Source organism: Carcharodon carcharias, chromosome 13 (assembly GCF_017639515.1).
Source record: "Carcharodon carcharias isolate sCarCar2 chromosome 13, sCarCar2.pri, whole genome shotgun sequence".
NCBI classification, from domain to species: Eukaryota; Metazoa; Chordata; class Chondrichthyes; order Lamniformes; family Lamnidae; genus Carcharodon; species Carcharodon carcharias.
In genome coordinates this window covers 73,529,057-73,541,966 of record NC_054479.1, presented here as the reverse complement: position 1 = coordinate 73,541,966, position 12,910 = coordinate 73,529,057, and the positions used below count along the sequence as shown (strand labels likewise).

The 12,910-nt window shown below is 40.9% G+C and overlaps 1 protein-coding gene across 11 annotated transcripts in view; it reads left to right on the top strand.

Moving 5' to 3' along the window:
- The window catches only part of specc1la (sperm antigen with calponin homology and coiled-coil domains 1-like a), a 388,745-nt gene that overhangs the window by 61,303 nt on the left and 314,532 nt on the right, over positions 1 to 12,910 (top strand). For 6 of the 11 annotated variants that reach the window (XM_041202169.1, XM_041202167.1, XM_041202168.1 and 3 more), the window contains one exon: positions 2,772 to 2,964. In XM_041202169.1, coding sequence (XP_041058103.1) covers positions 2,809 to 2,964 — 156 coding nt within the window. In that variant the 5' untranslated portion in view covers positions 2,772 to 2,808. Of the gene's footprint in view, positions 1 to 377; positions 503 to 2,771; positions 2,965 to 12,910 lie in introns of all 11 variants that reach the window. The other 5 variants (XM_041202172.1, XM_041202171.1, XM_041202170.1 and 2 more) reach the window with 1 other exon arrangement.

The following is a 12,910-nucleotide window of genomic DNA, read 5'->3' as shown; positions in this document are numbered from 1 at the left end:
CTGATTCATTCAACCTTCACATTCAGATCACTTTTGCCATCATCCACAAGGTTGGGGAAAAGCAGAATATTCTAAGAGCTTCACATCCTATAGCAGTCATTTTAAATATGTGATCTCCCCCTCTCCAGTATGTATAATGCCATGTTCTGTTGTCACCTATAATTTGCAATTGTTTGTATTGTGTTGTCTGCCCATAAAGGAAATGTTTGTTTTGGTTTTTACAATAGCTGTGATTACTGTCTGTAGCACGTATAAGGTAGTATGTCAACTTCTTATTCAAAGTTCCAAACTGAACTCTCACCTTCAACATTTTCCAATCTTCTTGATTAAGACATGCTTCACTATAGTACTTCATTGGTCAACTTTGTTGTCCCTAGGATGGATTACAGGGACTGACCCTTCAACCTTTGGTTTAATGCCATCTGCTGATCTGGAGATCTGAAATGGATCCATCCTCATGACTGGTACCTGAAATTCTAGCTTCCATCACCCAACTTGAAGTGTGAGTCTTGCACCGAACTTGGCTCACTGGCTTGTTGAATGCACTGGAAGATTATCCTGATGATATGAATGCCCAAAATGATTTATTTCAATTGGATTGGAATCTTGGGTCCCGGCTATAGAGGGTGTAAAGTAAACAGTACTGTAGAAATGATGAGGGAACAAGAAATATTCCACACTAGCTCATGTTGTTTGGCAGAAGATATTGGATATTATAGGGCTCACGTCAGTCTCAAACCTGCTGAATGTCAGATGTTTCAGTGTTAGTTGGCACTGCAATTGATAAACTGACTAATATGGTGAATGATTAGTCTAATGCAACAATGATGGCACTTTATAAACTGATGCTTGACTATTCATGGTACGTTGAAACTAGCTTGGACCAACAATTCCACATTTGACGTAAATGCAGGTTGCTTCCCTTTTGAGCTTTTGTTGGTTTCTAGGTTTTCTCTAAGTGCCTCTTTGTAGTAGTACTGTTCTATATATCTTCCCTTTATTCAAAGACAGATTTCATAAAACTAGCTCCCAGTAAGCATGGACTATCTCATTGCTGGTTGTGGAATATTGGTATGTGCAAAGTGACTGCCCTGTTTCTTACATTACAAGAGGGATTACACTTAAATGCATCAGTGGCTGTCAAGTGCTTTGGGTTGTTGAGAGTTGTAAAAATGTCCACAAACAAGATGTTGTTCTGAACCCTGTGGGGATACTGTAAACCAAAATAACCAAATTTACTAAGTTGTACCCAAATGAAGAAATTACCAACAAAATTTCACTTTTTATAATTTTAACAGGAATCCGAATCAATACAAATTAAACTGTGTCTGCATCTGTGGCCCGATCACCTTCACCCTCCAGCTCCTCTGCTTGTAGCTCTCCTCTGTCTGTCAGCTGCATGGCTTTTTTCTTAATTAACTCCCTGTTGCTACTGCTTCCAAGTCAGGCGTTGCCAGGTCACACGATTAGTATTTCTTCTTATCCAAGTAAATTACAATTGATCCCATTACAATTGGTTGACTCAAGTCTTTTTCAAACATTCTTAAAAACAATTACAGATACTGCCGTTCCTTCACTGTCATTGGGTCAAATTCCTGGAACTCCCTAACAGCACTGTTGGTGTACCTACAACACATGGACTGCAGCAGTTCAAAAAGGCAGCTCACCATCACCACCTCAAGGGCATTTAGGGATGGGCAATAATGCTGGCCCAGCGAGTGATGCCCACATCCTGTAAATGAACAAAAAAAAAATTGACAGACCTTTTAAAGAAATTAAAAATTTTCTTTACTGCTTCCGGATCAAAGGCCATCACGGTATGTTCAGTAGCTTGTGACCGCAATGTCTGATTCTCCATTCTCCCCCTGTTCTACACAAAAAATCTTTTTCGAGGCTGGAACAAATTCCTTGGAGGAAAATAGAGCTATTCATACAACACATGGCATGCAGATCCCCTGAAACAGATTTATCTGTGCTATTGTTGATATTTCACTCTGCCAGATTAACCCTTCTGCCTTGTTTCCTGTTTATTTTGCTCTTTATTTAACATATAACTTTATCCACACTTTCATTAGTGATCCCAATCCATATTTATTAACTTACTTCAGATCTCACACCCTTGGTGCCACGTGTTTTAGTCCTGCTGCGTTGTAAAGGCTGAATCATTCAATCTTTTCTCTAAGGCCAGTGGTGGGCCAGTGAAAATATTGTTGTAAAAGATTGAAATGAATTGTTTTGCAAGTTTAACCAGCAGTACTATAGCCCCTTACTGTTGACTCAACCCGTAGTCCCATTCATCTGTTGATATTCTTGGCCTCACTATTTCTTTTTCACATCTGTTCTGTTGCTAAAGTTGTCTCCCAAGAAACTTGCACTGAACACAATTGTGCTCAACAGCTATAGCATAGCCTGTTGGTATGAAATCCCATTGTGTCTGATAGCATTTACTGGATTATCTGTTGTTTCTTGCCATTTCCAAATTAATCAGACTATTGGTCTATCTCTTTTCCGTTAAACGGATCTGCACTATCTCCAGCCAAAAGCAGGTGGCTGAGAGGAGTGGCAGCAGGTTTGTAACTAACAAGTGTCAGTACCTTGAAGAAAATCAGAGGAAAGCACATTTTTATTGTAATTATTTTATGGGAAGTTTAAAAAAAAATCAACTTTTTAAAAATTGTATTTAGATTTTGAAATTAGCCAGCAAACTTAAGCTTTCAAACGCTTCTTGTTCATTCCTTATCCCTTAACACACAGGTTAACCTATTTTTCAGATTCAATTGTAAATGTATCACAAGCTGTGAGCACAGAATGAAGAAGGCAAGCAGGTCCGCTCCTGCAGCATCCAAAGTGCAGGGTACTTGTAAAATGCAGACCATTGAGAAAATTAAACCGGACAACTGCTCTTCAGCAACTACCGTTACAAAGGCTTCGAAAACCGCAGGGTTGACAGCAGCATTAACTAAGGTAATTATTTTTTTTGCTAAGCTATTATATAGGTTCTGGAAGAACCTTAATGTTAACGTTACAAGCCATGGTAGAAAATGGGTCACAAGAAATTGTTGTATCTCTTTGCCAATTGTATCATATGTTGGTCTTCAGACTCCTGCACCTCCCACCCAGAGCTCAACCTTAGCATAATGAAGTAAAACAGTATGATCTTAAGTACTGACCGATAGAAACTTCATTTACTTAGATTCTTGAGTTTTTTCTTTTGAAACTATATTAGGGAGAACTAGTTATCTTAGGATGTTGCACCTTAAATTTCTTTTGCCTGATGAGAAATGTATCTGACCAATGTTACCACGAGCTTGGACCCCGGATCTGCTTGTCAACCAAAAAGCTAACTGCCAGGGGCCTAATATGACACTGGTATTGTAACCATACGCTTTGCAATTCTAGGAAGAAAGAATTTTACAGCACATAAGCAGGCCATGCAACCCATTGAACATTATCGTTCTGGCCTCCTATAAAATACTATCATTATGCTGTTAATACTGAAGTTTCTTGCCTTTTTTGTACTCCCTTACTGTGAGCTGCTAGGGAAGTTGATATGTTTCAGTGATCGTCTTAATAGTGGGTAGACTTATGCGATCTGTTACCATCCCGAGCTGAATATTTTGTTGGTACTCTGAAATCCATCATACAACATAAATGAACCGGACTGTCAGAAACCAATGAGAGAGCATCAAACTTGACTGAAAGAGCCAGTAGATCTCTCAGATTGCAGCGCCAAATATTACTCATCTTTTCTTTTGAAAAGCATGTAAGTTATTTTTTAAAAATGAAATTGAAGAAATAAAAGAAATGATAAAGTAAGAAACTTGTTGAAATACATTTGTTATTTTACTGTTTAAAAAATTTCACAACTATTTTTGCTGAACAGATTTGCTTCAAGCAAATAATGAATGCAAGCTCTGCAAATTTAAATTGAGCTATGAGTACAATAAGCATACTCTGAGGCTGCAGTATGGAGCAGGGGACAGGATAACATATATTCATATAGGTGCTGAGCCTTCTAATATTTTGCAACAGTTTAGTCGCTGACTATAATTGTTGTCTGACTTCTAGTATTCAGAAAGGAATTGTACTGATCCCTGATTCAGCCAAAGATGGTGGTTTGAGCACAGGAGAAATAAATGATCACTGGATGTCCCTCTTGGATGCACTTTCTCAGTTCTGCTTTTTTGAATATGTTCTTGGTTTGGCTCTACTTCTGAAGTTTATATGGTTAAATCACTCTATGAACTGGCTGATAGTCCTCATTCAATCGGGAAAACACCACTTTGATAGTGAACTGGCTAAAGTACCAGTAATTGAGTAGCCTGGTATAACTTTGGAATAATCACTGGCTAATAATTTGTAATGGCTATGGCCACAACTCTCATTCTCATTATTATGCTGTCACTGTTTGGTTGTTATGAGACCAGTTATCGTTCACTATTGAGCCACAATTTTGTTGTGGTTTATTTATTGAACAGAAAGTGGTGAATGTGTGGTCAGCAAGTTAACTGTGGTTTCATGCATTTCCTATATATTGCTGCTTAACCTTCAGTGAACAGAAACTAAACTTTTGTGAATTTTTTCAGCTTTCGTTATCATGATTTAACTATTTGCATGTTGCTGTTACCACTGAAACTTGTTAAAGTGGTGGATATGTGAAATTCCTCTTACAAAAGCTGCTAATTCTGCTTTTAATTTCTTAATTGTCAGAATTGTAAGAGTGCATTCTGATATTTGGGAGGAATCTAGCAGGTTTTCAACATTTGAAAGGTTTTTACAGGGCAAATATTGAAAAAGATATTTCCACTGGTTGGCAAATTGGAACAAGGAAGAAAGTAACTTGCATTTATAAAGCAGGTTAGGACCCCCCAAAGCTCTTCGTAGCCAATGAAGTACTTTATGAGTGTGTTTAGTGGTGCAACATAAAAAAATGCAGTAGCTAATTTGTGCATCACATTGTCCCAGAAACTTGAGGAATAACTGTTAGCCAAGACACTAGAAAACTTACCCTGTTGCTCTTTGATTAATGCCATGGGATCTTTTATATCTACCTGAAAGAACAGATGTGGCATTGATGTAACATCTTATCTGAAACCTGGCACCTCTAACATTACAGCATTTGTCCAGTCCTGCACTGATGTATTAACTTATAGTACTCCCTTTGACTGTCATGAGAGCACAACCCAGACTTGAGCTCTCCATAAAAGATTTGCTTTGGCAAGCAAGTATCAGGCATTCTGATTACATGACCAACCCAATTCAGTTGTGACTGTCTCAATATGGTGTGGTTGCTTGGTATGCCAGCTCGGCTGAGCACCTGAGTATCTGGTATTTTGTCCTATCATCTGGTCTTCAGAAGCTTCCGAAGGCAGCTCACGTGAAAATGGTTGAGCTTCTTGGCATGACACCGGTACACATTCCAAGTTTCATATCCATAGGGCAGAGTGTACAGGACTATTGCTCTATAGACTTTGTTTGTAGGCAGACTTGCACCTCAACATTCTCAGACTGACGTTCGAAGTCTGCCAAAGGTGACCCTTGCTTTGGCAGCTCTTGCATGTGTCTCGTCATTAATATAGCGTGAGAAAATGTGCTGCTAAGGTGAGTGAACTTATCCATTGCTGACAGGTTCTGGTCATGGATTGAAATCTTGGACTTGAGATAGGGCTTTCCGAGAACAGGCTGGTACATTACTTCAGGTTTCTTTGTGCTGATTGTAAGGCCAAAGTTGTCACATGCATTGGAGAACAGGCCCATACCGCATTGCATGTCTAGCTCTGAACTGGCAACTAGTTCATAGTCATCGGTAAGTAGGAAATCTAGATCTATGTTCTTGGAGACCTTGGTCTTTGCCCTGGAGTTGTCTCATATTGAGCAGCTTCCCAGCCATGCGATATCTGATCTTGGTGCCAGAATCATCATCATGGAAGACTTTGGAGAGCAAGGCGGAGAAAAACAAACTGAAGAGGTACTAACACGCAGCCCATTAGTGACTGGGAATGGGTTGGATGACTCACCATCTAGGACTGGTGCAAGCATGCCATCATGGAACAGTCGAACCGTTGTGATGAATTTCTTAGGGCAGCTAAATTTTTCCATTACCTTCCAAGGTCCTCACGTCTGACTGTGTCAAAGACTGGCAACAAACGTGGTGTAGAGATCCAATTACTGTTCTTAACATTTCTCCTGGAATTGTCTTACTGAAAAAATATCGGTTTTCTGAAACTGTACTGACTCTTGGGCAGCAGATCCTGGTTGAGGTGTTGCCCGAAGCGGTTCAGAAGGATTCAGGCAAAGATCTTGCTGGCGATAGATAATAGTGAGGTTCCTCTGTGACTGTCGCAAGTTTGGCAAGTTCTTTTCCCCTTATACAGGTGGACAATGGAGGCATCTTTGTATTCTTGCAAGATAGTTCCTTGCCCCCACGTAGGTTTAAAGAGTTTAGTGAGCTTCTTGACCAGACATTGACCTCCAGCCTTGTCGACCTCAGCTGGGAACTATCAGCTGAGATTATGTGCTAAAGTTTCAAGTGAGGCATGAACCCACAATGTTAATTGCATATTAATAGGTGTTTAATTGTATTCAAATGATGGACATGAACTGGAGAGACACCGGAGCTCGTGTAGGAGCAGGCTGAGACTTTGGTTGGATTGGAAGTGCACAATATGATGTGCACCTCTGTAAATTATACATTTATGAGCTTTTAAGACTAGTTGCAGTTCTTTCCTTCGCCACCTGGCTATCTGATATGCTGATGTGAGAATGATTGCCTAAAGGTGAAGCTTGGAAACTGACACTTTTTTTCAGATGTATAACTGAAATCTTAGTGGCCATTGTGGAAAGTGGCAGAAAACAAGTTTAAATTGTCAGGGTATGATTACCCCCACCAGCGCCCACCCCGCAGCTCCACAGTGACGTTAGTCTCAACCATGTGACCAGCAGAAGCATGATGTTGATAAAAGTAGACATTGATTACCACTTGGCCAAGAGAAAATAAGCTATGACCTTGGCATTGCTGCATCCCGCTCTAAGTAAAATCAGAAGTAAGGTATTTTCTGAGATGATGCCAGTCAGTTGAATGGTGATGAAGGTAAATCTACAAGAAAGATGAAGCCTCATCTGAATGTAATAGATTTTAGAATGCTAATGTATCGTGGATTAAATTGAATAAAAGGTTGACAAAATTCAATTTGGGGACCCCTGGATGGGTGTTACTGTTTAAGTTAGTAGTCTGTGCCCGTTATGGACAGGGCCCTGGTTCTAACTAGCCTGCAGTTATCAGAGAAGGAGTCTCTGTTGGATCAGATGTCTGATGCCTTAATAAAAGTTCCTGGGAAAATGGTAATTCCCTCCAGCCTACATGGAATACTCTGCTGTAACATAAATAATAGAGAACTCAATAGTTACCAGTTTTTGAAATAGGTCCAGAGAGGACTGTCACGTTTGTGATTTTGTCCTTTCGTGAGATGCCAAGGATGCAACAACGAAGATGAAAGTTGTTGTGCCTCCATCCTTGATAGCTGTAAGTCATACATGTTTCACATGTACAACAGGGCACTGAGAACACAGGCCTCATAAACCAGCATCTTGGTCCGAAGGGTCAGCTTGATGTATTTCCATGCACATCCCATTTGATGGCACCATTCCTGACAGTTTCAGGGTGAAGAATGGATTGAAACAGGCCTGTGTCCTAGCCCCCATTAATATTTGGTACTTTCTTTTCTGTGCTCCTGACCTTTGCCTTCTCTGCAGATTCAGAAGGAGTTTACCTGCACATTCGATCAGACAGCAAGCTCTACAGTCTGTCCAGGCTGAAAGTGAAGACAAAAATACAGCATGAAAGTGAAGACAAAAATACAGCATCCAAATCAGAGAGCTCCTCTAAGCTGATGATGCTGTGCTAGTTGTTCACATAGAAATTTAGCTGCAAAGCTTCGTGGATTGTCTCCCACACCTGTAACTTGTTCTGTCTGACTACAAATGTCAGGAAAACCATGGTTATAGCACAGAGATCACACTAAACCCTGGGAATGGATGACACATTTTGCGACCTTGAGTCTTTGGTGCCAGACAAATCTGTCTCTTGATGCAGAACTCAATATACACAAAGAAAGCAGCTACTGCCTTTGGCTGAATTAATCTGTCAGATTAGTAAACCTGAAATTGGAAGATTTCCTGCTCAAATGGTGTAGTGTTCTGGTTCAACCACATTTTCAGTACTGTGTCCAGTTATGGTCACTCAATCGCTAACACATTTAAACACTAGCCCTGAACGGCGTGTAGATGAGCCATGAGGTGAATGGCTATGCTAGAAGACTGCGTTATAAGAAAATGAAGAAGAACTTGAAAGGCTGTGATGGTAAAAAGAGGACATGATAGAAAAACATAAGATCAGTGTTCCAAATGAAAAGCATTATTTCAAAATTTTTTCCATGCAAAGAGCAATGTGGAATAAACTTCTAGATAGGCTACTGGAAGCAAAAACCTTCAAATCATTCAGAAGCAGCTGCATGTTGGCATGTTGTTCTGGTTTTGGGAAGGTATATTGGTGAATAGGCGTGGGGCACTTCCCCGAAGAGATGCATAGAAACATGAGGCAAACTGTATGTGTTACTTGGAGGGAGTAGATTTGATTTAAGTATTTTATTCCATTATTGTTTGCATTTTACCACGGTGGTGCCATGTCTGTACGGGTAAAACTGAGATCATGCTACATAAGTAACCAAGTGAGAAATGCATAAATAAGGCTCTTGACAACACTGGCAATTTAAATACAGTGTTTGCTAGTCATAAAGTCACATGTGTCGGTACTTATTATTCCAAAACCCTTTCTGTCATCTGCATTTGACAGATTTGCAGAACCTGATGGATGCCACGTGAGCCAGTGATTAAAAATGTGACCAGGAACAATGGCTTTCCTGCGTGTTTTAATTTTTTTATATAAAAGGGACTTTTGGATCTTACTGACAGTAAAGTGAGTTTGGATTGTAGTTAGTAATGTGGTAACCAATCCATTGTTTATTCAGCAGTTTGGCCGTACTCCAAACAGGTTTCTTAAGGAATTTAGCAAGGAGGAGCCGAGATGGATCATCCACTCAGCACTTCTGGCTGAAGATGGTTGTGAATGTTTCAGCCTTGCCTTTTGCACTGATGTGCTAGGCTCCCCCATCATTGAGGGTGGGGATATTGGTGGTGCCTCCTCCTCCAGTTAGTTGTTTAACTGTCCACTGCCATTCACAACAGGATGTGGCAGGACTGCAGAGCTGAGAACTGATCTGTTGGTTGTGGAATTGCATAGCTCTGACTATAGCATCCTGCTTCTGCTGTTTGGCATGCAAGTAGTCCTGTGTTGTAGCCTCACCAGGTTAAGACCTCATTTTTGGGAATGCCTGGTGCTTGCTCCTGGCATGCCCTCCTGCACTCTTCTTTGAATCAGGGTTGATCCCCAGCTTGATGGTAATGGTAGAGTGGGGGATATGACGAGCCATGAGATTACATTTTGTGGTTGTACGCAGTTTTGCTGATGCCCCATCGTGCCTCATTGTTGCCCAGTTTTGAATTGCTAAATCTGTTTGAAATCTATCCCTTTTAGTATGTGGTAGTGCTACACATGATGGAGGGTTTCTTCAATGTGAATTCAGGACTTTGTCTCTAAAAGTGGTCACTCCTACCAGTGTTATCATGGACAGATACACCTGTGACAGGTAGATTGGTGAGAGCGAGGTCAAGTAGGATTTTCCCTCGTATGGGCTCCCTCAGCACCTGCTGCAGACCCAGTCTTGCAGCTATGTCATTTAGGACTCGGCCAGCTTGGTCAGTCGTGATGCTACCGAGCCACTCTTGGTGATGGAAATTGAAGTCTCCCAACAAGAGTATGTTCTTGCCCTTTCCACCCTCAGTGCTTCCTCCAAACGATGATCAGCACGGAGGAGTACTGATTCATCAGCTGAGGTAGCAAGCAGGAGGTTTCCTTGCTCATGTTTGACTTTATGGGGTCCAGGGCAACCCTTGCCCGATTATGTACCACCATGCAACTACCTCTGGTGTGTCTGTCCTGTTATTGGGACAGGACATACCCTGGGATGGTGATGGTGATGTCTGGCACATTGTCTGTCAGGTATGGTTCCAGGAGTGTAACTATGGCTGTTGCATGCCTAGTCTGTGAGACAACTCTCCGATTTTAGCAGAAGCCCCTAGCTGTTGGTAAGGAGGACTTAGCTGGGTCAACAGGGTGGGTTTGCCTTTGTAGTTTCTGGTGCCTAGGTTGATGCTGGGTGGCCGTCCAGTTTCATTCCTTTCAGACTTTGTAGTGGTTTGATACAACTGAGTGGCTTACTAGGCCATTTCAGAGGCCATGTAAGAGTCAGCCACATTGCTGTGGATCTAGAGTCACATGTATGCCAGACCAGGTAAGGACGGCAGATCTCCTTCCCTGAAGGACATTAGTGAATCAGATGCATTTTTACGATAATGATTTCATGGTCACTGTCACTACCAGCTTTTTTTTTTTAGCTCCTGATTTATTATGAATTTAAATTCCATCAGTTGCTGTGGTGGGATTTGAACCCGTGTCCCAGAGCATTAACCTGGGCCTCTGGATTACTAGTCCAGTGACACTACCACTACATCACCACCTCCGATGAACAGTGAGGGGAAAAAAAGCATAAGGGAAATTGAAAACGTTCTGGCTTATAACCCCTCAATGAACTGAATGTCTTTCTGTACTTCGGCATTCTGTAAAGTGGCCAAGAATAATATCACTGAGGAAATGAGTGAAACTTGATGCCAAAGTTTTTGTTTGGAATAATGAAAGAAGGCTTGTTCATAGCTAATTACTTAGAAATGCATATTAAGAAGACAGCAAAGTGCAGGTTTTGCTTTTATTCAGTCCTTCAGTCTAAAAGTAGCAGTGTTGATGATTCATTGCTGTTAAGATTGGTATGAGTCCAACTCATTGGTGTAGTGCCTCCCTTTCCTTGGCCATTTTTGGTATGAGCAGAACTAGTACTGCTAATTAGTCTGTAGCTGAATATAAACAGCATGCTATCCAAGGTGCAGTGACTGCTTAATGTTTGACCTGTAAGGGAATGCTCTTCGGCTGGAGTTCCACAGATACAGGAATTCCACCTCTGTGTATCTGTCTGAACCCCAAACCCACTTGCTCCTGGTGGGATCCTGCTAATGAAGAATCTCCATGCGTAATGCTGAACCAGAGAATGCAGTGAATGCAGTGCAAGGCTTAAAGCCACCTTTCCAGTGGTGAAACCAGAAAGTGTCAGTAATGGGGTTGGAAATGAGGGAAAGTGTCAGCATTCAAATTTTCAAATATTATTCACTACGATACAAATATGCAAATTAGGTGCAGGAGTAGGCTACTCTGCCCCTTGAGCTTGCTCTGCCATTCAATGAGATTATGGCTGATCTAATTATAATCTCAGCTGCACAATCCCACCTACACCCAATAACCTTTTGCCCTTTGCTTATCAGGAATCTACCTACCTCTGCTTTAAAATTCAAAGACTCTGCTTCTACCACCAATTTGAGGAAGAGAATTCCAAAAACACATGAAAAAATTCCTCATCTGTCTTAAATGGGTGACCCCTTATTTTTAACAGTGACCCCAGTTCTCGATTATCCCATAAAATGTATCGAGCAGAATAGATACTGCCCCACATCTACCGTGAGAAGACCCCTCAGGATCTTATATGTTTCAGTCAAGTTGACTCTTACTCTTCTAAACTCCAGTGGATATAAACCTAACCTGTCCAACCTTTCCTCATAAGACAACCTGCCCATTCCTGGTATTAGTCTGGTAAGCCTTCTCTGAACTGCTTCCAACGCATTTACATTCTTCCTTAAATAAGGAGACCAATACTGTACACAGTACTCCAAATATACTCTCACCAGTGCCCTTGTGTAACTGAAGCATAAACTTCCTACTTTTGTGTTCAATTCCCCTCACAATAAATGTGAACATTCTATTAGCTTTACCAGTTACTTGTACCTGCATACAAACCTTTTGCAATTCATGCACTAGGACACCTCTGCATCTCAAGTTCTGCAATCTCTCAACATTTAGATAATAAGCTTTTTTATTCTTCCGGTCAAAATGGACAATTTCACATTTTCCCACATCATACTCCATTTGCCAGATCTTTGCCCTATCTATATCCATTTGTAGCCTCACAATTTACTTTCCTATCTTTGTGTCATCAGCAAATTTAGCAACCATATCTTCGGTCTCTTCATCCAAGTTGTTTATATAAATTGTAAAAAGTTGAGGTCCCAGCACTGCTACCTGTGGCATACCACTCGTTACACCTTGCCAACCAGAAAATGCCCATTTATGCCTACCCTCTGCTTCCTGTTAGCTAGCCAATCTTCTGTCTATGCCAATATGTTACTCCCTACACCATGAGCTTTTATTTTCCACAATAACCTTTGATGTGGCACCTTATCAAATCTAAGTACAGAACATCCACCAGTTCGCCTTTCACAACACATGTCCTTATCGAAAGCCTTCTGAAAAACAAAATACGCCACATCCACTGGTTCCACTTTGCCTATTCTGCTCAATACATCCCCAAAATCTCCCAACAGGTTTGTCAAACATGATTTCCTTTCCATATACCCATATTGACTCTGCCCAATCCTAGCATTATTTTGTAAGTGTCCAGTTATCACATCCTTTATAATAGACTCTAGTATTTTCCCTATTACTGATACTGTTTTCTCTCTCCCTTCTTTCTCGAGTAGTGGGTTTACATTTACTACCTTCCAGTCTGCAGGCACCATTCCAGAATGTAAAGAATTTTGGAAAATGATCACGAATACATTAACTATCTCTACAGCCAACTCTTTCAACACTCTGGGAGGTAGATCATCAGATTTACCAACTTTTGGTCCCATT